Source organism: Grus americana, chromosome 11 (genome assembly GCF_028858705.1).
Source record: "Grus americana isolate bGruAme1 chromosome 11, bGruAme1.mat, whole genome shotgun sequence".
NCBI lineage: Eukaryota > Metazoa > Chordata > Aves > Gruiformes > Gruidae > Grus > Grus americana.
In genome coordinates this window covers 9,950,354-9,974,918 of record NC_072862.1, presented here as the reverse complement: position 1 = coordinate 9,974,918, position 24,565 = coordinate 9,950,354, and the positions used below count along the sequence as shown (strand labels likewise).

The 24,565-nt window shown below is 39.9% G+C and overlaps 1 protein-coding gene across 9 annotated transcripts in view; it reads right to left on the bottom strand.

Moving 5' to 3' along the window:
* The window catches only part of FHIT (fragile histidine triad diadenosine triphosphatase), a 674,280-nt gene that overhangs the window by 124,801 nt on the left and 524,914 nt on the right, over nucleotides 1–24,565 (bottom strand). For all 9 annotated transcript variants that reach the window (XM_054838551.1, XM_054838550.1, XM_054838556.1 and 6 more), the window contains 2 exons: nucleotides 23,359–23,504; nucleotides 22,447–22,476 (listed from right to left, as the gene is read on the bottom strand). In XM_054838551.1, coding sequence (XP_054694526.1) covers nucleotides 22,447–22,476; nucleotides 23,359–23,504 — 176 coding nt within the window. The remainder of the gene's footprint in view (nucleotides 1–22,446; nucleotides 22,477–23,358; nucleotides 23,505–24,565) is intronic.

Below are 24,565 nucleotides of genomic sequence, written 5' to 3'. Positions count from 1 at the left end.
ATACAAAATTCTGACTTCATTACTGCAGATACTGACAGTAACATCAGCGTTTTCCTTCCCTGGGAACAAAGGGCGTGTCTATACAGCTATCATCACAGTCTATCAAATTCTGAGTGTTAACTGTCTTCCCTCTACAGCCATTTGCTGCAGGACCAAAGAGCTTCTTCTGTAAGAAGAATCAGAGAAAGATGGGAAATACAGTGTTTCAGCTCAAGAAGGTTTTTTTCTAGCTATGTTTTCTTTCATTAAAATTCCTGTGCAAAGGAACAAACCTGCACAGCTACAGACTCCAAGGGCGTCAAGAAAACGCAAAGATTTCTAGGATGTTCTCAAGTATCAGGGAAATTTTCACAAAGATCAACTTCTCTAATGAGAATTTTCTTGCCTATGTTGGCCCCCAATACACTCTGCTTATTTATATAACCCAGCATTAATTCTTTCTTTCATTTACAAACCAAATCAGTAAGTTTTGAAAGAATGGGAAAGCAAGAATCTTTATCTTTTAGCCTAAAAGGCAAAAGGGTACATATCTAGGCCTGCTCTAGAGTTTGCTGTAACCAGCATGAAAAAAGGACACAAACTGATGCAGCTTATTCCCCTGGAAACAGGAATTTGAATTTACATTCATTTAATCTAAGCACATCAAAAGGAACATCTTAAAGCAGAATGATGTTCCACAGTTCATATGGCAATTACTATGGGGTCGTGTTGTCCATTACTGTGTCTCTTCTCCTGCACTGTATGTTTTCATTGCTTACTAATTACAGGAATGCAGAATCAATTAAGAGAAAATAATGAAAAGGAATATATAATTTCCATAAATAAAAAGAGCCACTTTCTTTAGAAACATTATATAAGCAAATAAGGAAATCAGCTTTAATTTAACAGATGGCAATCCATTTGAAGACACCGCTCACCACTAAGCCATACTTCCTAATTAGAGAATTTTTTCTCTGTGAACCTTTACTTATTACTGCATCATGATCTTTCCTGCCTAATCTGCTATGAAGGGCTAATTAATAATAACCCACACTAGCCAATGCAGATAGACTAAAGTGAAAAGAGAATTAGATATACATTATCTGGAAATAATGCTCACTCTCTGAAAAACAACTAAAGGACTTTATTGACTAACTCATTTAACAAATGACACTTAAGTAATTCATTGACAAGCCAGAACAATGGCAGGACTGAAAGCCTATTATGTCATTTTTCTAACAGACATCACACTGCATTGGCTGTAAATTTCTGCTGTAACTAATTAATTAATTAAGACTTAAATATTTCAGTGATTAATTTCTATGAAAAATTCATAAAATATAATGGTGCTTAGGAAAAGAGATTAAGGTTACTAGCATTTATTGACTGGGCTATACAAAAAAAAATCTATTTAAAAAAACCTAGTTGTCCTAGTTCAGCCTCAGAACACTGAAAGCATTTATTGCAAACACTGTGAAAACAAACTGCTGATATTGCTCTTACTTTTGGTGCATTTTCATTTTTCATTTGAGGACTGCTTTTAGCAGATTTTATTTAGGGATGAATATTCAACTCAACTTAGATGCACCCAGCATTTCCGAGTCCTGTCATCCCAGGACTGCTTACTTAAGGATTTGGCTTAAAACGGTGGTGCACCTTGCCCAAATATCACAGCCCTTCTCCTCTGTTCCCTGCTGAGCGCATGCCACATCCAACCCAACTCATAGACAAGAGCAGGCCAGCCTTTTCCACCTAACCTCAACCCTGTGCCCCCCTTCGTTGTGTCTTGAGCCTCCTCCCTTCAGCCTCACACTTCACATAGCGCCTGTCACCCAGCGTACATTACTGTTCTGCCTGCAGCAAGTGGGGAAGCACCTTTTTTTTTTTTTTTTTTTTGGCTTTAGCACCTTAGAGCAAACCACTCAGCTCAGTCTGCCTGCTAGAAACAAGGATGATTTACTTTTCTCCCTCTTCCACGTGAAAGTCCCAGTCACACACGGAGGGACCTGGATACCAGTGCAAAGCAGCAGCAAAGCCGTGAGGCACACAGTGCCTACACAGATAAAATTTCCTTCCAATCTGCAGGAAATACTTACAGTTTTTAAAACCAGCAGGGGACACTAGATTACCCACACTGACCTCCGCTTTACGGCACATTAGATTTCTCCCAATTACCATTCCACTGAGATCTGCAGGTTCAGGCCAACCAGCTGACTCTGCAGGAACGGGGCTAACCTCTTCCATCCCACAGGAAGTAATAACAAGGAAAACAAACTTAGAGGAAAATCAAAAGAAAATAATTTCCTGGCTTTCTAGCCTTAGCTGTTATCAACGTATATTGCATTTCACTTCATCTTCTATACAACTCTTCGCATATTCAGCACATCTGATGGAAATCAGCATGGTAGAGTGACAACAAACATACCCAGGGCTCTTCAACCCTCTTGGCTGTATCATTTCTATTTATCTGTTGTCTGCATAAGCCCCTTTATTATAAACTCTTTCTTGAGGCTAAACATTAATGAGAGATATTGCAAACTCAAAGCTCAAGATTTCTGCAAGCTCAATAGAATTTATAATCATTGCAAATGCTTTTTATATAAAAAGCTAATATTTTTAATGTTTTTTCTTTTTTTGAATTAAAAGCCTCTTTCATATTTGATGTATTAACTGTATTAGCATTTGTTCTTTATGGATATCAAATCTCGATGATAATTATTTGCATGTTAGTGCTTGTTAGTACATCCAACTGGATGTGAACAATAAATAGAAAAAAGTGTAAAGTGCAAAACACTTCACATTATATATTTCTGGAAAAAGATGGAAAGCTGTAATTGCCAATGATTGCAGCCAAGCCTATAATAACTGGAGTGAAATCTAGGGTGAAACTAATATGAAAACTGTAATGTAGTTTAACATAAGTTAGAGGGTTAGTTTATTAAATTTGGCTAGAAAATAGAATGAATTTAGTTTCTTTACATTTCCTCAGGTATAGCATTTTGCGTAATGTAAGCAGTTAAATAATGTTGTCCCCATAGTCCTCCTTAATTCTCCTGATAAAATTCACCTGTTCTGTGAAGCACACAGAAACACCAACACCCTTGGAGCTGGAAAGCCATGGGGTGAGCACGGCTCCAACGTGAGCCGAAAGCTGTGCCGGTGAGCACAACGTGCCACTGGTCACACTTCAGCTCCTCATCTTTTTGGTGTATCAGACCTGTTTTCCCGCAACTGCTTTTATGCCAGTATCATAGTGACACTGAGGGTTTGGCCTGTTTGGGGGTTTGGGGTTTCTTTTGTTTGGTTGGTTTTGCTTGTTTTAAAAGAAAAAAAGATTATCTGGGGTCAAATTAAAGATGTAGCAAGTACAGGAGAATCTTGCTCAGTTTGTTCTTTGGGGTCATTCATTGTCCATCCCTGTCTTTTTATCTCAGTTTTGCTCTTCAGAAATGTTATCTCCCTGCTCTCATGGATCACTGTAGGGTCCCTTCTCCTCTTTCGGGCTCAGAAGCTTCCCACCCTGCTGCCCACTGCCCCAGCTGGCACAAGGAGGGAGAGATGCCCAGAACGACTCCCAGCAGCAGGAGGGGTAGGATCAAGCAATGCTCTCTCACCACTCCATCACCTCTCATTTGCAGTGAAATTATCAGTCCATTGGGACAAAACCTGTGTCTTCATGCACAGCCTCGCACAAGAGAGGCTGGCTCTGGATCCCACAGCATTTTGGGGAGCTGCTGGTATAGGGGAACAGACAACCCATGTCCACTCCATCGTGACACACCACCAGCTGCAGGGCTTGTGTTTGTTCTCCATGGGAAAGCATAATCTCTGCTGTCATGGTTTAACTCCAGATGGCAATCAAGCCCCCGACAGCCACTTGGTCATTTCCCCCCCAGTGGGATGGGGGAGAGAATCAGAAGAGCAAAAGTGAGAAAACCTGTGGGTTGGGATAAAGACAGTTTCACAGGTAAAGCAAAAGCCGCACATGCAAGCAAAGCAAAACAAGGGATTAATTCACCACCTCCATCAGCAGGCAGGTATTCAGCCATCTCCGGGAAAGCAGGGCTCCATCACACGTAACAGTTACTTAGGAGGACAAATGCCATCATTCCAAATATATCCCCCCTTCCTTCTTTTTCCCCCAGCTTTATATGCTGAGCATGATGTCGTATGGTATGGAATATCCCTTGGGTCAGTTGGGGTCAGCTGTCCTGGCTGTGTCCCCTCCCAACTCCTTGTGCACCCCCAGCCCAGTCGCTGGTGGGGGGTGTGAGGAGCAGAACAGCCCTTGGCTCTGTGTAAGCGCTGCTCAGCAGGAACGAAAACATCCCTGTGTTATCAACACTGTTTTCAGCACAAATCCAAACCATAGCCCCATACCAGCTACTATGAAGAAAAATAACTCCACCCCAGCCAAAACCAGCACATCTGCTTAGGATAAAAGGGTTATTCCCTGCTCATTGTTTAAATAAAAACCGCTATGAGACAGTGAGCATACACTGTCACCACTGTGACTCGGAGTCCAGTTCTTGAGGGCACTTAAAAGTCTCTTAGCACAGTCCTAGTCAAATACAGCTCTTCAGTCTGATGTAGGACTTGACCCTAGTACAATCTTGGCCTGAAGGCAGGAGTACCAGCCAAGCAAGGCACACTAACACCTACGCTATGACAAGATAACCTCTTCTTTCTTTGTGAAAACTGAGTTTAATTGCAGTTTCATTCATGATAATGACCTACATAATTTTCAGTAATTGGATACAATTTATCTTTTCTTAATGAAAAAATGGAAATTAGCAAAGAGATAGGATACTGGAAAATGCTTCATTTGAAACCTCTTCATTAATTATTGGGATGTCTAAACACCATTTTGAGAACTGTACTTATAGAACAGGAATCCAACTAATAATTTTTTTCATTCTTCTGTAGACTTTTATTATTCAACTTAAAAAAACCAGCACCTACTTCTAGGAGGTATCTGTTTTATTTGGGTACCATTAGATCCACTTCTGAAGTGAGCGATAACTCCACATATACTTTCTTGAAGAGATAGCACAACCACCGGCATAAATGTGAATGTACACTCTGAACTCATTATACGAAGATGATTAGGACTTACTGACATTCTTATAAATTGCTCGGATCTTCCTAGAATTTTTAGTGGGCTTTGTATCAACCACAGAATTCTTTAAATCCTTGTCTTAAAATTAATTAATTATTATAATTCACATGATGTTCCTCATAACTAGCTCTGAAATCAGCATTTGATGGATGAAACAAAACAAGCCAGACTTTGAAAAGACTGGTATACCTGTTATATTCTTGCAGATGACAGTGATTAACAAAACTCAGTGTAACACACTATATTTACCAAGTCTCATTTTACATTTGTCGACTTACTAAATTACTTTGACGTATCTCCAGTTTATGTTCTATTACTGAAGAATAACTACACAACAGATGGCAGTGTGTTTGCATAACAATTTTTTTTCAGCAGGTCAATCTACAAGGTGGTTATAGGGATTGATATATATTGGTAAGCATGGGGATTTTTTGGGGAATATCAATCAGACAGCCAGTCAGTCAACATAGTAATTTCTATATTAGAAAGGAGAGATTTAGGAAACATATATAATTATGGACAATTCTTTAAAGAGCAAAATTGTACTACCAAGGACTAAGATTGGAGTAGAGACAGTATACAGAAAATTAAATTTCTAGATAGAATTTTTTTTCAAAGAGGGACCTCAAACCTTTGAATCTTCCAAAAATATTAACAAAGAATGGCTATGAAATAATATTAGAATTCATTTGGTATATAATTAAGTATCTATAGCTATACCTATTACATTCTTCAGGAATAAGCAATAGATAATTATGGACTATGTCATCTCAAGTGAAAATAATATCTTGCAAATAATGAAATTATTATAAAGGAAAGCTATGCTGCTCTGAGAGCCATGCTAGTTATTTATTAAAAAACAAAAAAGCAAATACAAAACAAAATGCAAAATCCTTGATTCCTGGAATATGGCCAAAGATATTTGAAAGAAAAATTAGATTTTGCCCTTACACCGCAGACAATCAAACATCTCAATCTAATGGGAATGACTCTGGTTGTCTCACTTCAGCCACCATTCTGCAAGGCTACATAACGCGATGGTACTGATTAACAAATCAGAAGAGTTTGTTCCTCTGTTAAAACAGAATGACTAGAAAGGAGGTAAAAAATGAGTCAACCTGCAGCTCAGGATGCCTGGCTTCAATTCCCAGTGCCACCCTTGGGCTGTTGCCTGGCCCTGAACAAGTGACTTCAAGTATTTGTGTTTCAGTAATGAGGACAGTGGTTCCTTCTCTGAGACTGAGGAATATAAAGCATTATATCAAAGTGAGGTACAGCTTTTAGTTATAGTTGATATACCCTGCAAGTGGTTCTTGATTTTGTTTGGTTGTAAGAACTGATAAGTGACATTTCAATTGATTTTCAGCCAAAGAGACAGCTAATATTAAAGACTTTCAGTCAAAGTCTTGAAATAAGTTAACAGAAGAGTTAACAGAACACTATTATTGTATGTTCTTCCTAGGAACAATAAGATGACAAAGTTCTGATTAATTAGTGCATTTTTTAAAAAGAACATCTCTTTTGGCATCCTACTCCAACGTATGATTGCCATTGGGGAGGGCAGGGAACAGCTGTTTTCCATAAGACATTCTAGCTTCTCTCTGTGGGTGAGTATTTCTATTTGTGATATACCCTGCTTAGTGCCAGACCACTGATTTTTAGTAATGCAGGCTCTGTCTTTGAGGCACAAAAAGGGTGAAGTGGTGTAATAATTTGGAGGTTGAAAATTCACTGCTTGATGCCTCCTGTAGTAAATTTGACCCTGGAATATTAAGGGGTGTTAAATAAATTGGACAAAGAGGTGTTTGGGGAGTAAAAGTGCCAGACACTGCCATGAATGAGCAATTAGATGTTCACGAACCAGCTTATCACAAATTACATGCCTACAATATCTATTACTGTAATGACCTTGAGAGTTGACTCATATTCTCCCTTAACCTAATGAGCATGCTGAGTATAATCAATTACGTCTGCAATTAAAATTATAATTTGTCTAACAAACTCTTCTTTGCTTTCAGACATTTTTTAACAAAGCCTGTTACATACTGGTAAAAGATAAATATTAATTTTCTGTTGTGTTCTCATTTTTTCACTTACTCTTTAGCTAATTTATTAAATCATATTACCTCTCCCCATTATTTTTTAAGTTTTCAGCAAAATTTAGTTAAGTTTCAGTCCTGAATGTCACGGGATAATTATAACATTTAACAGCAATTTATCATTTCCCAACAGGGTTTGCAACCTGCCTTTGCCCGACTATTGAAATTTGTTTGTGTGTTCCACCCAACGACTACTGCAAATATTCTGCCTTTCACTTCTATACACACACGTTCTGTTTTACTGGAGTGACCAAAAGATATTCTGCTGAACAGAGCTGACATCTGCTTGCCAGCCCCGACTTGCTGAGGTCAAGTCAACACAACATAAGCAAAACACAGCCCTAACGATTAAGGAACAGGATGTCATTCATTGCAATCTAGTGCTAATTATAGAGTCAACCAGCCAGGCAACTACAGAACCCCTTTTTTGCTTATGTATCCAGGTGTTCAACAAACACTTGGAAAAATTAACATGGAGATTCAACATATTAATCATCAAAAAATGGAAAGAAATGAAAGAGGGATTTAAAAAAATGGGTCCACACATTTTACGTAAAGAACAAGCAAAGGAAACCCTTACAGTTCTCAAGAAAGGACAACCTTGGCTCTTCTAATGTACAACTAGTTCAACGTCTCCAGAGTGCTGAATTCCTCCAACTGAGCTGAGAGAGTTTTGAGTGAAGCCATGTATCTCTAAACAGTCACTGCTCCCTGTCAGGGCCGTTACCGCACACGCTGCCAGCGAACAGCACCCACTGGCACGCAGTCCTCACGGCGAGGGGAGTGAGCGCTTGGCTGGCTCCGCACCACAAACACAGCAGCTTTGGCTTCAGGAAGTGAAGGCCAGGATGTGTAACCGCAAGCCTAAGTCTGCAGGGCATCACACAAGATGCTCCACCAAATAAAGCCAACCTAGAATAGCGCTCTGCTCAAGGCAATACGCTCTACTAAATCCTACCACTAGCCTGGCTGCAGCGAGCTAGCTCAGCGACAGCGCGTTCCCCAGCACAACAGCAACTAAACGCGTGCCCAGGTTCGTACAGATGTGCGGACTCCCGCGCAGGTAGGCTCAGCGCTTTCCACGACAGAACAGGCAATCTGTCTCCCTGCTTCAATCTGCTGCCAGGCAAGCCCGGCAAATGCAAGCAAAACACAGCCCTAACCGCTAACAAACAGGATGCCATGGCTCGTCCTGCAATCTGCCGTTAATTATAGAGCCAACCAGGTAGGCAACACCTGAGCCACAGATGCCATCGGGGCGTTGCTGTGGCACAGCGCTGTGCTGAGGAATTACACCCAAGGAGTTTTCTCGCCCAGGACAGCGGTGTTTTGGCACGCAGCATTTGTCATGCAGAAGGGAATTAGCTGAAAGACTCATTTCCTGCTCCCAGGATCTGCTCTTAAAACTCCCAATTAAGTTAAAGTATGTCAAACTGAAGAGCTTCATTTGCTTATTTTCCTTCTCCAACGCGCCTTCTTCCCAGGACCTTCACATACTTAATGCTCTCTATGAAATATTGATGTCTACCTCAGAAATAAGGAATGATGAAGCTGTTACTTATACGAAATGAATTAAGTTTCCCACAGAAATGAGTTTGTATCGTCTGGATTTTGGATCCTTGTAATGTACATCTGGATGGGGCCTGGAGGATGACCGACTGCTGGGGAATATGGCTAAAAGCACAGGAAATGGGGGGAAAAGGGCCCCTTCGGGTACAGAAATATCCATGAGTCACTCCTCTCAATACGCTACGGATAGTGAATAAACTATCCTATATTTTGTATTTATTTTTGTCAACAAAATCTAATCAAAGTTCATTTTTTTTTAGAAACTCAATAGTTACACTAAATTAGATTACATGGAAAATTAAATCATAAATCCATGTAACTAGGCCCTGCCTCTGTCTCTGTTGCTCCAAAACGCAACTTTGCTCTCTTGAGCACCTCATTTAATTCCAAGAGCCTGAGCTTCCAAACTAGTTATGGATTTGATCATTTAATAACATGAAACAAGTAATTGTGTGGGGGAAAATTTATTATTTAATTAGGCCTTACTGGTAATCAATAGCAATCTATTAATTCATTAATTTGCATATCCCTTGTTTTTATGTGTGTCCACAAATTCTGTTAGTGGTTTTTTTTTTTAAAATTTATGAACTTTCTACCTTCTGTATGCAAAAGGAGATGCTCAAACTGTATATATTAAGTAGAACAAATAATTGAGCAGCAGGAATGCACATATGCCCTATAGAACTGACTGCAGGACAAGATTTAATACTGAAAACAAGGAAAAGAAAGAAAACAACAGGGCCTATTCTCCCCAGGATGCATGCATAATTCTCACTAATGTTAATGAAAGATGCTAAATGTATGCGCACTGAAGGGAGTTTATTAGAACCTAATAAATTCTGGGATTTTTTCCTTTTTTTTTTTACTTGATAGTTATTATAACAGTGAACTTCTTCAGGTGAAGTGGAAGGTATTTAAAGAAAAAAACCCCAATATATCAAATTATGCTTCATAGGTTATTTTTTCAAAATACTATTTTGCAGTTGGAAGTACTAGATTTACACATGACTAATTGTAGGTTTAAATGATAAACTATATGAAATCAAAGAGTTGCTTCCACAAACAGGGTCAAAACTGTTTGTATAGAAATGGCAAAAGCTCCATTCATTTAGTCCACATATTTTCACAAGTGAACTGAACCATTTATACCAGAGAATAATCTAGCCCCAGACACCAAGGTTGTTCTGCTTATATAGGACTCAGAGAATTGAAGATAGGTTACAGATTTATATTCCGCCAGATCATAATTCTAAATGTAACTCGGGGTGGCCTCACCAAAAGGCGACAATTGAAAGAATGGCTTTTGTTGAGCTCAGAGATGAAAAAAGCATCCATTAAATATAGTGTGAACTGATCCACTCCTCAGTCTGGGCAGACTGACCACCCCCTAGTGATAACTCCTCTCCGGCTGAGGTGTGCTGGAGGGCTAGATGAGAAAACAAGTATTATCACAGTGTTATTGTCTTTTCTATACCTTCTCAATGGAAAACTAATAAAGCGCATTCACAGATCCCTCAGGAAAAAAAAAAGTGCTACCTCTGGGCATTATATTTACTTTAAATACTCAAACTAGACTTGAAATCAGATAGAAAAATTCAACATTCATGAAATCAGATAGAGGAATTCAGCATTTCTGATTTTAACATCTTTATAGGCAAGATCAAGACAATCATTCACGTAAGCACTTTCCCTCTGGTCTGGCTTATTTTCTTCCAGCCCCTCACAAAGAGAATTTGGATCAGTGATGCCAGGCAGACAACATGAAATACAGATTTTCATGGTAGCAATGAAGGAGGTAACTCACAAAAAGTATAAATGAAAAAGAAAAGAAAATGGTTTGATTTTTCAGAGATAATAAGCTGGGAGATTACCAAAGGAGAAACCATTTTTCTTCTTCAGAAGACCTGAGCAATCTAGCAAACACAGGATGCCTTTCCAACCTTCTGCCTTTACCACAGGGTACAGACTCCCCCTGCTCCTGGCTGCAGAGCCTTGCTCTGAAGTGCTACTGGGCAGCCCCAGGGAGAAGGGACAGCATGTCCAAGTGGAGAACCCTGAGAAACTAGTTTGTTTTTCAGCATGGATGAAGCCCATTAAGGTTATGTCTGTGTGGGGTGATGCAAACAGGCTGAATTTGTTAGCATGGGCTCAGGTCTGGGCTAAGAGACTGCTTCTGCTCCTGGACCGGGAATGCCATATGCAGTCAGAACAAAGTTTCTGCCCATACTCGTATGCAAGGACCAGCGCTAAGTGCGGTGTGTCCATGCACAAGTCCCCTCTAAATAAATCCTGCCTGGTAGCACTTCAGAGCAAGGCTCTGCAGCCAGGAGCAGGGGGACTCTATACCCTGTGGTAAAGGCAGAAGATTGCCAATTGTAGCATCCTTCCTATGAATTTGAAATATTAATATACTAAAAGAAATTTAAAAATACCTAGACATGCTTTTTTTTTTTTTACAGAATTCACTATTTAGAAGTTGCAATTTATTTTTTTTCCCTTTAAAATCACGGGGCTGCAGAGTGCTTATGTATTAAAAGAAAATCATAAGCAGCAGCAGCAGCTAATTCAGACACAGAATAACTTATTTAAAACATCTTAACCCTGACTGGCAACTTATCTGCTAGTCAAGCAGGAAATTTCTCTCCAGAAAAGTCCTGGGAGTTGTGCTGAACTGCATCCATAAATCCTGATTTCTTTTATGTGATCCAAAACCTACCAACCTGATTTTACCAGGTAATGCCTACACTTAAGTAAGAATCAGGCTTTGTTTCATTATTATTCCCTTCTCTTTTTAAAGATACCTCTCTCACCATTTTGTACAAGTGTGTGTGTGTGCAATCTGTCTGGAGACACCGGCATTCAGATTTCAGCAAAAGGGAAGGGGTTTAGAGTGTTTCTTCAGCTCTTCAGGGAATGGTACCCCTCACTTGCCTAAAAAAGCACCACAGTGCAAGCAGCAGAGCATTGCTCAATAGCTGCCACTGAAACAGTAAAACAGAAAACAGCAGTGGGGAGTCACAGACCCCTGAAAAACACAACTAGTGGAGACACCGCCTTGGGGACTCACCACAGGAGCAGCACTGCAAAAGCTGCGAGCAAGCGAAAGGAAAAGGCAAAATGGTGAGCACCACACAAGAGGTGTGCTGGCAGCATTCTCATTCAACCTCAGAAACTGCTATTCCAGCAACGTTTCCATCACCAGCCAGCGTGGGCTTTTCCTACCGCTAACCAAATGAGGGGCCATTTGAAAAAGCTCCCAGAGACTGGATTTTAAAGGCATATTTCAAATTCTTGCAAACTACAGCTTAGCATTATGGAATGAGCAGTAACCCTGTGTATGAGTGGTCTTGGCAGAGGGCACCCAAGCAGAATCAGGAAGGATGGGGAAATGAGCCTTGAGAGAGGGACTTTGCTTTGTTTTGCAGGAAGCTCTTGGCTTCTCCAGCCTAGCTTGCAATGAACATAATACAAAAAAACCTGCAATATCCAGAATGATTGATTTTTTTTTTTTAAACAGTAAAAATATTACATACTCTTCACCCTGTCATCCTGTCTGGAGCTTGCTGAGCAAGTTTTATTCTATTATTTTAACCTTAGTTTTCCATTTCTAAATAATTTCAAGCAGAGGCTTTTCTTTCTCTGAAAGAAAGTCCTACATGGGTAACACGGTGCTGCCAGAACAGAGTAAAATGCATGGACTAGATCAGATGTACCTGTATTTCAGATGTGCTTAGAATTTCAACAGGTTACAGGACAGCGTAACCACCTACTCTTTCACGTGATAAAGGAACACAGGGCTAGGAAAGGTCTCCATTCCCTTGCTATCACATGCAAAAACATTACAGACATTCTTCCCCTATTGACATTTTTAAGCAACAAACTCATTCAAGCTGTGCAGGGTCTCTGGGACAGCTTTAAGGAGCTCTTTCATTTTCAGAAGGAGAGATGACTTGGGGGGGGGGGGGGGAACCGATCCAACAACATTTTATTATTGCATTGATAAAGCAGGCAGGACTTTAATAAATGGGTTCCCTTTGTCTGGCTGAAACTGGGTCATTAACAGGAGCAAACACTGGGATTCTGCCCTTCCCTGGGAGACCTGGGATGTCACAGCATCCAGCCAGACAGCTGAGGCACCAACATTTAACACAGATCAGTCAACTGAAAATGCCTTTGGGCAAGAACACCCAATAAACTCAACCACAAAACAGTTTAAGTGTGGGTAAATGCCTGCTTAGAAGGCACAGTGTGCATGAAGAAAAGAAGTCTGTTTTGCACATGACCCTTTGACATCCCTTGTAATCTGCGGTCAGCATAGGAATAATTTTATAGTGTTTTTTCTGAGGAAGCAAAAGCAGTACCTGGTAGATAAGAATGCAAAGACGAATGTGCAAAATCACATGAGGTCAGAGCGCTAGCACACGATATTCTGTTACAGAGCATTAGATTAATTTTTAGAAAGTGTTAGTCAGAAACCTATTAAACTGAAGTCTAGCTTTGCGACACTTGCTTAATAAACAATTTTCACCTACTACAAAACACAGAACAGCATCAAGTTACACATCTGAATTAAACAGGAATGCTTTTGCACATTTCTTGGTGAGTTACATTCTAGTTGAATGCAATGTTTTGTAACAAAAAAAAAGCAAAAAAAAAAGCAAGCATTCCCTGTTAAATGAAGAGGTTTATAAGATACGAGCTTGACAAAGAGAAAAAGTATTATGGATGAGATGGAGCTTAGAAAGAAATTCATACACTAACCACACAAAAATTAATCAGAAAGCCTTGACTGTGCTATTAATGATTTTAGACCTCATGCATTGTCTGGGATTTCTAGAGGTTTTGCATTTACAGTACAATAGGTTATTTGTAGGACCTGTACTCAAGAGTGGCACTTGATTGATTGTGCATTCGCTGAGAAAGAATGATTTAAATGCAAAACATATTGCTGTAACATGGGAACAAAGAAGTGAAAGATACTTTCTAATTAAAATAGGATTTTTGATACTAATCTGAATCATTGTGGGGCAAATGAAGAGCCGCATGTAGAGCAATTAATGGATTTCTCAACCCCTCCTCGTATTTTTTTTTTTGGTCACAAAATGCCAATTCAGTAAAACAGAAAGCATTTCCAAAAGAGGTTTTGTTTTCACAAAGAAAAAGTTTTTGTTATCAAAATACCCTGTTATTATATTTGCAGAGGAAAACTTTTCCACCTTTCATCTGGAAATACTTTCTCATTTTGAAATGTAACTCTTTATAGAAAAAAAAAAGAAAAAATTGAAGAGCTTTCAACCTCCCAAATAAACCCTTCTGAATGACTGATTTGTTCAAGATTCTTCTGTCATGAAAATTGTAAATATCTTAACACATAGCAGAAAAAAACCCCCAAAAACGTAGTACATTTAAAATGCTTTTGTCAAAGCAGGAACAGGCTCACCCGGAGCTGCACAGGAGGGCAGAGCGTGGGGAGCCCTGGCAGTGCTTAACCCTTCCGTGCAGTAATCACTCAGGTCACTGTGGGCAGCACGAAGCGGTGTCCCAGCACAAGCAAGGCTCCGTGGGATGACTGCTGGCTTTCCACTTGGACTAGCTGCTGACACAGCCACCGGCAGCCCCAGCCTCTCCTCAGGCTTGCAGGGCTCTGCTGACACATGGTGTGGCTGCTGGGGACTGGGACAGGCACATCCGTGCTCCCACGGACATCCCCGAAAGTGCGTACACCCTCCGTGTTACACACATGCAGGTCTGCACGCGTTACCCGTGGTTTAGCTCTCACCTGTTGACCTTTGGGTGAACAAAAAAGCCAGTGGCCAGTGCTCTGCAGGTCTGCTGCTGAAGGGGATTGTGCCCAGCAAGGGAAGAGCTAGACACTGGATGTGGCCAACGGAGCTGCCTGACTTTTAGTATCTGTACAGTAACACAATTTAGACAAGCATTTGAGCCCACTTGCTCATTATAGTTTAATTTAGACAGCGTCAATAACTCTGACTAGCTCTGGGGGTATTTTTGGAATTAAACTACCCAAAAAGAATATTCATCCAAGAAATCCATATGGCAGGAAAGAAGGGTAAAATTTCTAGCACGGAATAGTAAAATCTTCCTCCTTATTATCATTCTTCAACTTACATCTTTTGAAATTTCTTTTACTTTCCTCAATTATAGTTGCACATTTTTTAATATCCTGTTTTGTTTTTCTTGACATTCTAGTCCATACAGACTATTCTGTGTTTGTCCAGGGACAGAGAACGATGTTACTTTACAAGTCAAGGGTACAGCATGTCATGACATTCACTACCGGAAATTCAAAATCATCCAGATTCAGAACCATCATAATTCATTGCTAAAGAGAATCTTTCAAAAATTTCTGTCTCCATCCCTTCAGGGAACTTCACAACCCGATATTTCTAGATCAGACTTCATTATCCAGGTCATCATTTCAATTTATCAGTGCCTTGGAGCCTTTGGTATTCTCAGCTAGGATGGTGTCATGTCCATCAATCACTACGCTGTTTCCACATTCCCAATTTTCTTTCATCTCCTTCAGTCTTCAAAAAACTGCTGTAACTTTACATGGGTGCATATTGGACACAGACCTCTCTTACTTTTGTCAACTGTAACCATGTTTTAAGTTCAAGAACTGATCTGTACAAACGATGGGGGCCTTAAGAACCACTTTCATTCTAGGTCATGCATATTATTACCTGTATTAAGGGGGGGTTTACGGATCCATCAGTGCCTCTTTGGACTATAAGCATGGCAAACAAAAAAGCAATATGATGCTTTTCCTGGAATGCTTATAGTTCAGTCAAAACTTAAATGTTACGTGCAATGAACAGGAGTAAGGACCTGACAAAGAAAAGAAGAAATTTGGACTCTAGGGCTATACCATTAATTGCTTCAAGGGACTGAAAGGAGAATTAGCCAACACAAGGCAAATTTTGAAAAGGGCCTTGAAGGAAAGAGCAAGTATTACAATTCAGAGTAAGCAGAAAACAAAGAGCTAGCAAAAGGCTTTAAGAGAGGGAGGATAAACTACCTGGATGCCCCTTCTGCTTTCTCCGTCTCTGTAAGGGGTGGTACAATCCTAGCTTTGAAAAATATACACCACTGACATCCCACCAAAACCCACCCCAATCTAAGTATAGTACAGAAACAGAAAGAAAATCATGAGCTCAAATGAGACATAGCAGCCCTAAGACTACTGAATTTACTGTACCAATTATTTATCTGCAATATTACATATTCTCCAACCAAACACTATTAGTGTGGTTCTCAAAGCAATTCAAAGAGACTGCTGTACTTCATCAAATAATTTCTGGACATCCCAAAAGCTTTCAAGAGAATCATAGTTCTTAAGAGGAAAGATGATTTGTTCACATGTTTCAGTACAATTTGTTTTTCAAAAATTTGTTTCTTCCATGGTTTTTGTATTTGTTTAGAGATAAGAAAAATCTTTGCATTTCTCAAAAGCCAGCTTTTTTTGTTCTTTTAAAGAGCAAAAAGTGGTTTCCAATACTTCATTAAACAAGGACTCACATCTGCCAGTCTGCAGGGAAAGCAGGCGGAGGCATCAAAAGTATTGCAGTTAGTGAATTTGATCCTTCTGATGCAATCAGTCTGCAACGTGATCTGATTAAATTTAAAGACTCAAACCTGAAGTCCAGTACTTCAGGTCCAGAGATAAGTAGACAAATAGTATGAAAGAGCTGTCTGCTGTGGGCTTAAATAAACCCTAGGCTCCACAGTTCAGGTTAAGATTTCTAAAGAATGCAAGCCAGGTGGATTGATTTAACGTAGCATTAAAAAAACATCTGGGAAAGAAAAACATGTACATCAAAAAATAATTGTGAGACGATCTTCTCAGTGTAAAATAATTAGTGGAATGTGTGACATATAAAATAAATTTCTGCACATATACCTACACTGCCACCGTCAGCCTCGCTTTCTCATTTATTTAGGTAAACCTGTAATTGGCAAACAGGCACTTACTCATGGATAACAGCGGAGGTGCTGAGCTGCTGGAGACTTTGACACTGCTGCAAAATAGAGTATGTGTTCATATGTGTTTGTGCAATGGATACTTGCTGTGCAATATTATCTTGTCTCTACAGATAAATTAGTTGCATCATGCTCCTGCCAGCTTGATTTGTTTAGCCTTTACGGAGTACAGAGTACATGGAGTTTCTTGTGATTGAATCTCACATAAAAGGTAAACCTGAGAGTTTATTCTACACTATGCTATACATCCACCAAGGCAGCTAGCGCATTTGCTGACTTCATGTTGAAAAGAAGGCTATAAAATATACCGGGAAAATCTGGAACGTCACTCACTTGACATAGCAATAAGAGCCCTGCATTAAGATGCAGGGCTGATTTCCCTGATCCATGAAATTGCCTGGATATTTAAGGCATTCTCGAAAAGAATCAGCACAAAAGTCACCCTCCATTCCTGGCACAAGGACACCATGGGTTTTGTGTTCTCCAAGAAAAACAGAGCTCAAAATTGCAGAGATAAATATTTTTTAAGAGAGGACCTAAACATAATTTCCTTCCTTTCTCAAGTAAGGAGAAATAAGTATTCAAAATATCTTTGATACTGGAAGATGGTCATGATAGCTGACACACTGCTCAGAGATGCTCAGGTTCTCTGGTGTGAGTTGGTGCAAGAACCTCTTCCAATAAAACACAGAGTGTGCAAGTCGGTGACCACCTTTGGAGAGGGACATTTGTCCCTCTCATAAATAGGTGACAGGGCTGGAATACGCACAATCTATGGACAGCTATGAAAAAGATTATGAAGCAATATATTGTATTACTTTATGGTCTGAGACGTGGGACACGGTTCAGAATTCCTTAGCAAATGTATATTTCCAGCTGCCAAAGGGTAAGAAAAGACCCATCTACACTTCCAAAGTAATGGTGAACTGAGGGTCAAGTATAAGTATAATTTCTTCCAAAGACCCATCAAATGCAAACACATGGACTGCAATAATGGGGGGATTTGAAAGGACCATAAGCTTCCCTAGAACGCTGTCCTGCAGGCTCTGCTAGCTTAGCTTCAGAGGACGACAGTATCCACAAGGAACAGAACACAGGAATAATGGATGTGCATATTAGATTGTAAACAGCTTCCCATTAGGTAACTAGGAAGGTTTTAGTCCAAAAGGCACCACTAAAGCATCCTGACATTGCAGTACATGGTACATCTAACTGAAAACTGCACACACCAGCAGGTTTCACATCAGCACAATGAACATGGCAGACAATCTTATCATTGATTTCTATCCCAAATCACACTGAAAGGGTGATTTAAACCCTTTAAACCTGGTGCATGCATTGCACATACAATTTTCAGCATCTCCACAGCAAAGAAAGACCTGAGACTCATGCTCAAACTGAGGTCCAAGATTTTTCTTGGGCATGGATGACCATTCTTTCTTGTTGACAAAGAAAAAAGAATTTCTTAATCTTTTTCAGATAACATTTCTCAGTTGGTTTTTGTCTTCAGCTAGGCTGAAAGCTCTTCCCATATTACAGTAAAGCTTCGCACTGACAAATTTAACAGCCAGTACACTTCCCCTGCTTCCTGCAATTCTTTTGCTACATAGCCCATACAGTAGCCTACATTTATACAGGTATACAGAATTACACAAAATACGAATGGAAAGGACTCTTGAAGCCATCTGGTATGTGACCCCATTCAAAGCAAGATCAGCTACACCTAATTAGCTCCTGACATATGCTTGCCTACCCTACTGAAATAGAGTCTCCACAAACTCCCTTGGATATTTATTGTGATGCTTTGCTATTCTTATTATTAGAATGTTTTTCTAATGTTTAGTCTGTTCCAGAAATTTTAATTAAAAGTTCTCTTAGAGGAAGAGTGGATTATTGTGCATTCTGATACATGAAGAAAAACACATACAGAAACACATGACACATTGAATTTAAGGTTCATAAATTATTTGTAGACCACATAGGTGGTTTTTCAAACTTTCTGATTCAAAACATTTTAAATGGAACTAGCTATTTATGTATCCACCCTATTGTTCACTTTAAAGAAGATCTTGATCATAGTAATTTCTTCCCCAATTCAAGTTTTGAAAGCTCTAAGTTCTCTAAAGAAAATAGTTGTTGGCATTTTTGGATGATAAACATCCCAAAGTGATGATGATAAATTACAGTGTCGCCCAATGATGCAGAAAAGTAGAGAAACGCAAAGTGCTAACCTCTGATTTATGAATACACACTCTTTATTACAGAGTCTAGGGGTTCACAGCTGTTAAGAGCAGGTCATTTTCATCTCATTGCTTATTAAAAGTGTGAGAAGGAAGCATGAAGGGTGGCTACCATTTTGCAACGTATTGAATAGATTAACACTTAATAATCTTTGTCTCCAGTACAAATACAAAATTATATAGAATTTCTTGCCATTTTAAGACCTACATAAGCATTTGTTACTGTTCACAATCATAGAACGGTTTGGGTTGGAAGGGACCTTAAAGATCATCTAGTTCCAAACCCCCTGCCATGGGGAGGGACATCCTCCACTAGACCAGGTTGCTCAAAGCCACATCCAACCTGGCCTTGTACGCTTCCACAACTTTTTCTTCTTCCTCCTATTATCTAATCTAAATCTATCCTCCTTCAGCTTAAGGCCATTACCCCTTATTCTATTACTACATGCTCTTGTAAACTGTCCCGCTACAGATTTCTTGTGGGCACCCCTTTAGGTACTGGAAGGCTGCTATGACATCTTCCCGGAGCCTTCTCTTCTCCAGGTTGAACAACCCCAACTCTCTCAGCCTGTATTCACAGGAGACATGCTCCAGCCCTCTGATCATCTTCACGGCAATCCTCTGGATTCATTCCAACAGGTCCATGTCCTTCTTATGTTGAGGACCCCAGGGCTGGGCACGGTACTCCAGGCGGGGTCTCATGAGAGCTGAGTAGAGGGGCACAATCACCTCCTGCTTCTTTTGATACAGCCCAGGATACAGCTGGCTTTCTGGGCTGCAAGCACACATTGCTGGTTCATGTTGAGCTTTTCACCCGCCAACACCCCCAAGTCCTTCTCCTCAGGGCTACCCTCAACCTGTTCTCCACCCAGTCTGTAGTTGTGCTTGGGATTGTGCTGATCCATGTGCAGGATCTTGCCATTGGTCTTGTTGAAATTCATGAGGTTCACATGGGCCTGCCCTGCCCCTCAAGTCTGTCAAGGTCCCTCTGGACAGCATCCCTTCCCTCCAGCATGTCAACCGCACCACACAGCTTGGTGTAATCAGCAAATTTGCTGAGGGTGCACTCAATCCCACTGTCCGTGTTGCTGACAAAGATGTTAAACAGCATCAGTCCCAATACCGACCCCTGAGGAATGCCACTTGTCACTGGTTTCCACTTGGACATTGTTACCTCAACTCTTTGAGTGTGGCCATCCAGCCTACTCCTTATCCACTGAATACTCAATCTGTCAAATAGATGCCTATCCAATTTAGAGACAAGGATGATGTGTTGGACAGTGTCAAATGCTTTGCACAAGTCCAGGTAGATGACATCAGTTGCTCTTCCCTTACCCACCAATGCTGTACCCCATTGTGGAAGGCCACCAAATTTGTTAGGCACGATTTGCCCTTAGTGAAGCCATGATGGCTGTCACCAATCACCTTCTAATTTTCCATGTGCCTTCGCATAGCTTCCAGGAGGATCTGCTCCATGATCTTGCCAGGCACAGAGGTGAGACTGACTGGCCTGTAGTTCCCCAGGTCTTTCTTTTTTCCCCTTTTTAAAAACGGGGGCTGTTTTCTCCCTTTTCTGGTCAGTGGGAACTTCACCGGACTACCACAGCTTCTCAAATATGAGGGATAGTGGCTTCGCAACTTCATCCACCAGTTGCCTCAGGACCTGCAGATGCATCTCATCAGGTCCTATGGACTTGTGCACTTTCAGTTTCCTTAGATGGTCTTGAACATGATCTTCTCCTACAGTGGGAGGAGATTCTCCCAGCCTCTACCTTTGCCTGTGGCATCTTGGGCACTGTGGCTAGAGCACTTGCTGGTATAGACTGAGGCAAAAGAGTCGTTGAGTACCTCAGCCTTCTCCATATCCTAGGTAACAAGGTCTCCCATTCCAGAAAGGGCCCACATTTTTCCTTGTCTTCCTGTCATCACTGATGTACCTACAGAAGTTTTTCTTGTTGCCCTTGACGTCCCTGGCCAGATTTAATTCTATCAGGGCTTTAGCTTTCCTAACCTGATCCCTGGCTGCTCGGACAATTTCTCTGTATTCCTCCCAGGCTACCTGCTCTTGCTGCCACCCTCTGCAGGCTTCCTTTTTGTGTTTGAGTTTGTCCAGGAGCTCCTCGTTCACCCATGCAGGCCTCCTGGCCATCACAGAAGATAGGAAGTTTTACATCTAGTTTTGCTCATTCATATTAGCAAATTTTCTCACATTTTAATATAATCATTCCTATAAACCTTTTCTTTACACAGAAAAAAAACCCCCATTTGTCCAAGATATTAAAAGAAGTCTTGTGATCTGCTTGTTAAAACATCTTGATGTTAATGACAAAATTTACTACTACAGAAAGTATTTAAACTGAGACTTTCACCTATCAACAGGCACTCCCAGTGAAACCCACCCAATGCACTCCAGGTCACAAGTCAAGGAATCTGCTCTGCTGCCATACTGAAATAAATTGTATTACATTCCCTTCATCACTCCTCAGCTTCCCAAAGCTTGGGGATATCCTGATTTCTTCTTCTCTCTCCCTATTACCTCTCTGTTAAATATTCAAAGCAGGCAACAAAAAGGAGTACGAAAAATAACGTCAATACAGCAAATTGGAAAGAAGTAAAATGTTTCTATATGCCATCATTTGGTTGTTACAGTTATGTTAATCAACCCAAACAGCTTCTCTGAGACATCTAATTTGATTTTACAAAGTGCTAACCCATAGCCATATTTGACTTTCCTTTGATTCCAAATGTAAAAAATAGCCTTTATCTAATGTTCAGGCATATAATCTAACTACACATGCATTTGCATTTGCATTACGAGGCAGTGAAACATGGCTGGAGAGCCATCTTGGATGTTATCTATGTTATTACTCAAGTGGAGAGTATAATCATAAATCCTTCTCTTCCCCTCCACCCCCCCACCTTTTTTTCAGAAGTACACTTAAAGTTTTTAAGCTTCACTGGCTCCATTACATTTGAACTTCAGTAACGAGAATGTGATATGAATATGTAGAGAGAAAGCATAGACAAAAGGTATATTTTCATAATGTGGTTCAGTTTAACTGTTCCTATAATTAGCTACAAGTCATTAGGCAATAAAAAGACAAACAAAGAGATTATGAATGGAAGGGCAATATTTTCTACATAAAACAAACAAAAAACTTTAACAGCTGCTTCTTTTCTAAGGCTTTCCTTGCATAAATATGCCCAGCAGCTTAGAAAATATATTTTCATGATTGAAAATTTCTGTCTAGAAAGAAAACCTGTAAACATTATCCTGTGCAATTTCAATAAAAAGTATTTACAGCTATTGTACACTTGGGATTTTTTGATCTCAAGGATAAAATAATGATACAGCAACGGTCTGCAGATGACTAGCTTTGATCTTTTATTAGTTCTTATAATTGTCTCTTAATTTGTATTCTGCATAATAAGCACTCACCTTCACCGTTTGTCCAGCTTCGGGGCCATCCTGTAAGCAAAGGGAGAAGTCTCAGGTTAGAGGAACTAACAAGGGTCATACAGGGATTCAGAAATCTTACTCAATAATCATTTACATCCAGTTTCACTGTATGTTTAGCATGTTTTCCTGGGGAGCATTCAACACAAAGTTGTTGGACAAGGCACCTTTCCATATCAGGCCATGGCAAAGTGAGAAACTGTATCTTGACCAGCAAAACAACAGTTGTTATTTTTCATTCTTTCAGATCATATTTTTTAATAGCTAGCAATAGATTTCTGATCCTTGCGAATACAAAATCAGACACGTAAGTGAGAATTTAATCAAAGCATGCTTGCTTAAATCTTATTCTAATGAAATGGGCTTAGTCTCCTGATTTGCTTTAAACAGAGCTCTTCTTTGGTATAAAAACACCCAGCATAAATAACTGAAAGGTCAGAATTGATAACATATTTACATGGCTACATCTCTATGCCTGCATATAAATAGCTGTAAGCAGGAATTACCTGTTTCCATCAGAAGCAGCGGGTTACTTGCTGAATGGGGAGATGCGGCTGCCTTCTCTAGGTCAATCCTGCAAATGCTTCTTTGAAGGAAGAGTATTTGCTGAAATACTTACAAGCAAACACTGCGTTTGGGAGTGTTCGCAGGGTTATTTCAAAGTTTTGCAGTTATTAATTATCCACACTTTTCTGCTGGTTTGCCTTTTAGATTTTTTTCAATGGCAAATCTGGCAGACTGCAATGCAGTTACTGTGCTTCTTTTTTATTATTATTATTTTGCATTTATTGCCCCTTGAAATTTGAACATCCTTTTGTCATTGGACTAGGGAAGAAGGTTGAAAGCTTGATAAAACAAACCATTAAACCTTTTTTAGTTGACTGGTTTACAAACCTGAATTGAAATGGTGAGCGAGGTGCCGCAGAAGTGTTTCTCCACGACGTTGCCAACCCTTTGCGCCACGTGAAATAAATCGGCCACTTCCTCGGGACACAAGTCACGGAAACGCTCCACTGGCCGCAGAGGACAAACAAGGACATCTGAAGGTGGTATTGTCAAGGCACAAACACAAGTCCAGCGGTCCAGAAGGACACGCATCTGAATCCCTAGTCTGTAATCTGCATCTGTGCACCTTTGAATTGCCTAAACTTTTCCTCTCCAAGGATTACAGCAAGAGCAACTAAAACACAAGGCTAAATACAGAAAATCATACGATGCTTTGTTCAGAAGTTGTTTTCTCAAATCCCTCAGACATGGGCAAAGTGACTAAACTAAGGTCCGTATGTTACTACTGAGATTTCTAAAGGAGAGCAAAGTTTTCACAGATTCAAAGTTAACATTTTGATGGAGACACACTCATATTTAACACATCGGAAAGTCAGAGACATCTTGTTTTGTAATTAAAAATGAGGGAAAGCCAAAGGAATTTAAGATGGGTTTGAGTGTGTGATCTGAGACAGCAGTTTCACAATGCTTTTCCATATATGTGGTATGTATTTTTGAAAATCTTGATCTTACATCTCTAATTTTAAGAACATAATGTGAAAAGCTGACAGTATGCTGATAATCACAGATCACTTATTTCTACATCACAGTAATTACCATTCACAAGGCATGCTCACCTGTATATTATATGTTTTTAGAAATACATCATTAAGATAATTAAGACTATTCCCTTTTAAGCGCAGTGTTCACAACACTGTAAATATACTTTGATTTTATTCTACCTTGGTGACTACACTTCGTGAGTCAGTGAAATGAAGCTATAAAGTAAACAATGGAAGTACACAGACGTTATTCACAGTCATCTGATCTACTGTGTTCACAGAAATTAATAATTGCTATGATTCCTCACTTGAAAGTCAACTTTGTAACATTATTAATAGGGTCCAGAATCCTTGGCAGAGCCTCAGTTGTGTAAATGGAATGAGCAGGTACTTGGGACTTGATTCTCATTTGAATTCCCTGCAGACAGGATTTTTTTTCTGACTTACAGTACTGTGTTTGCAGAATAAAGACCTTAAAATCACCTTTAACACCACTTGGACTTTCATGACCAAAGGCTATGAAAATTAACAACTTCTTATTTTTTCAGTATTAA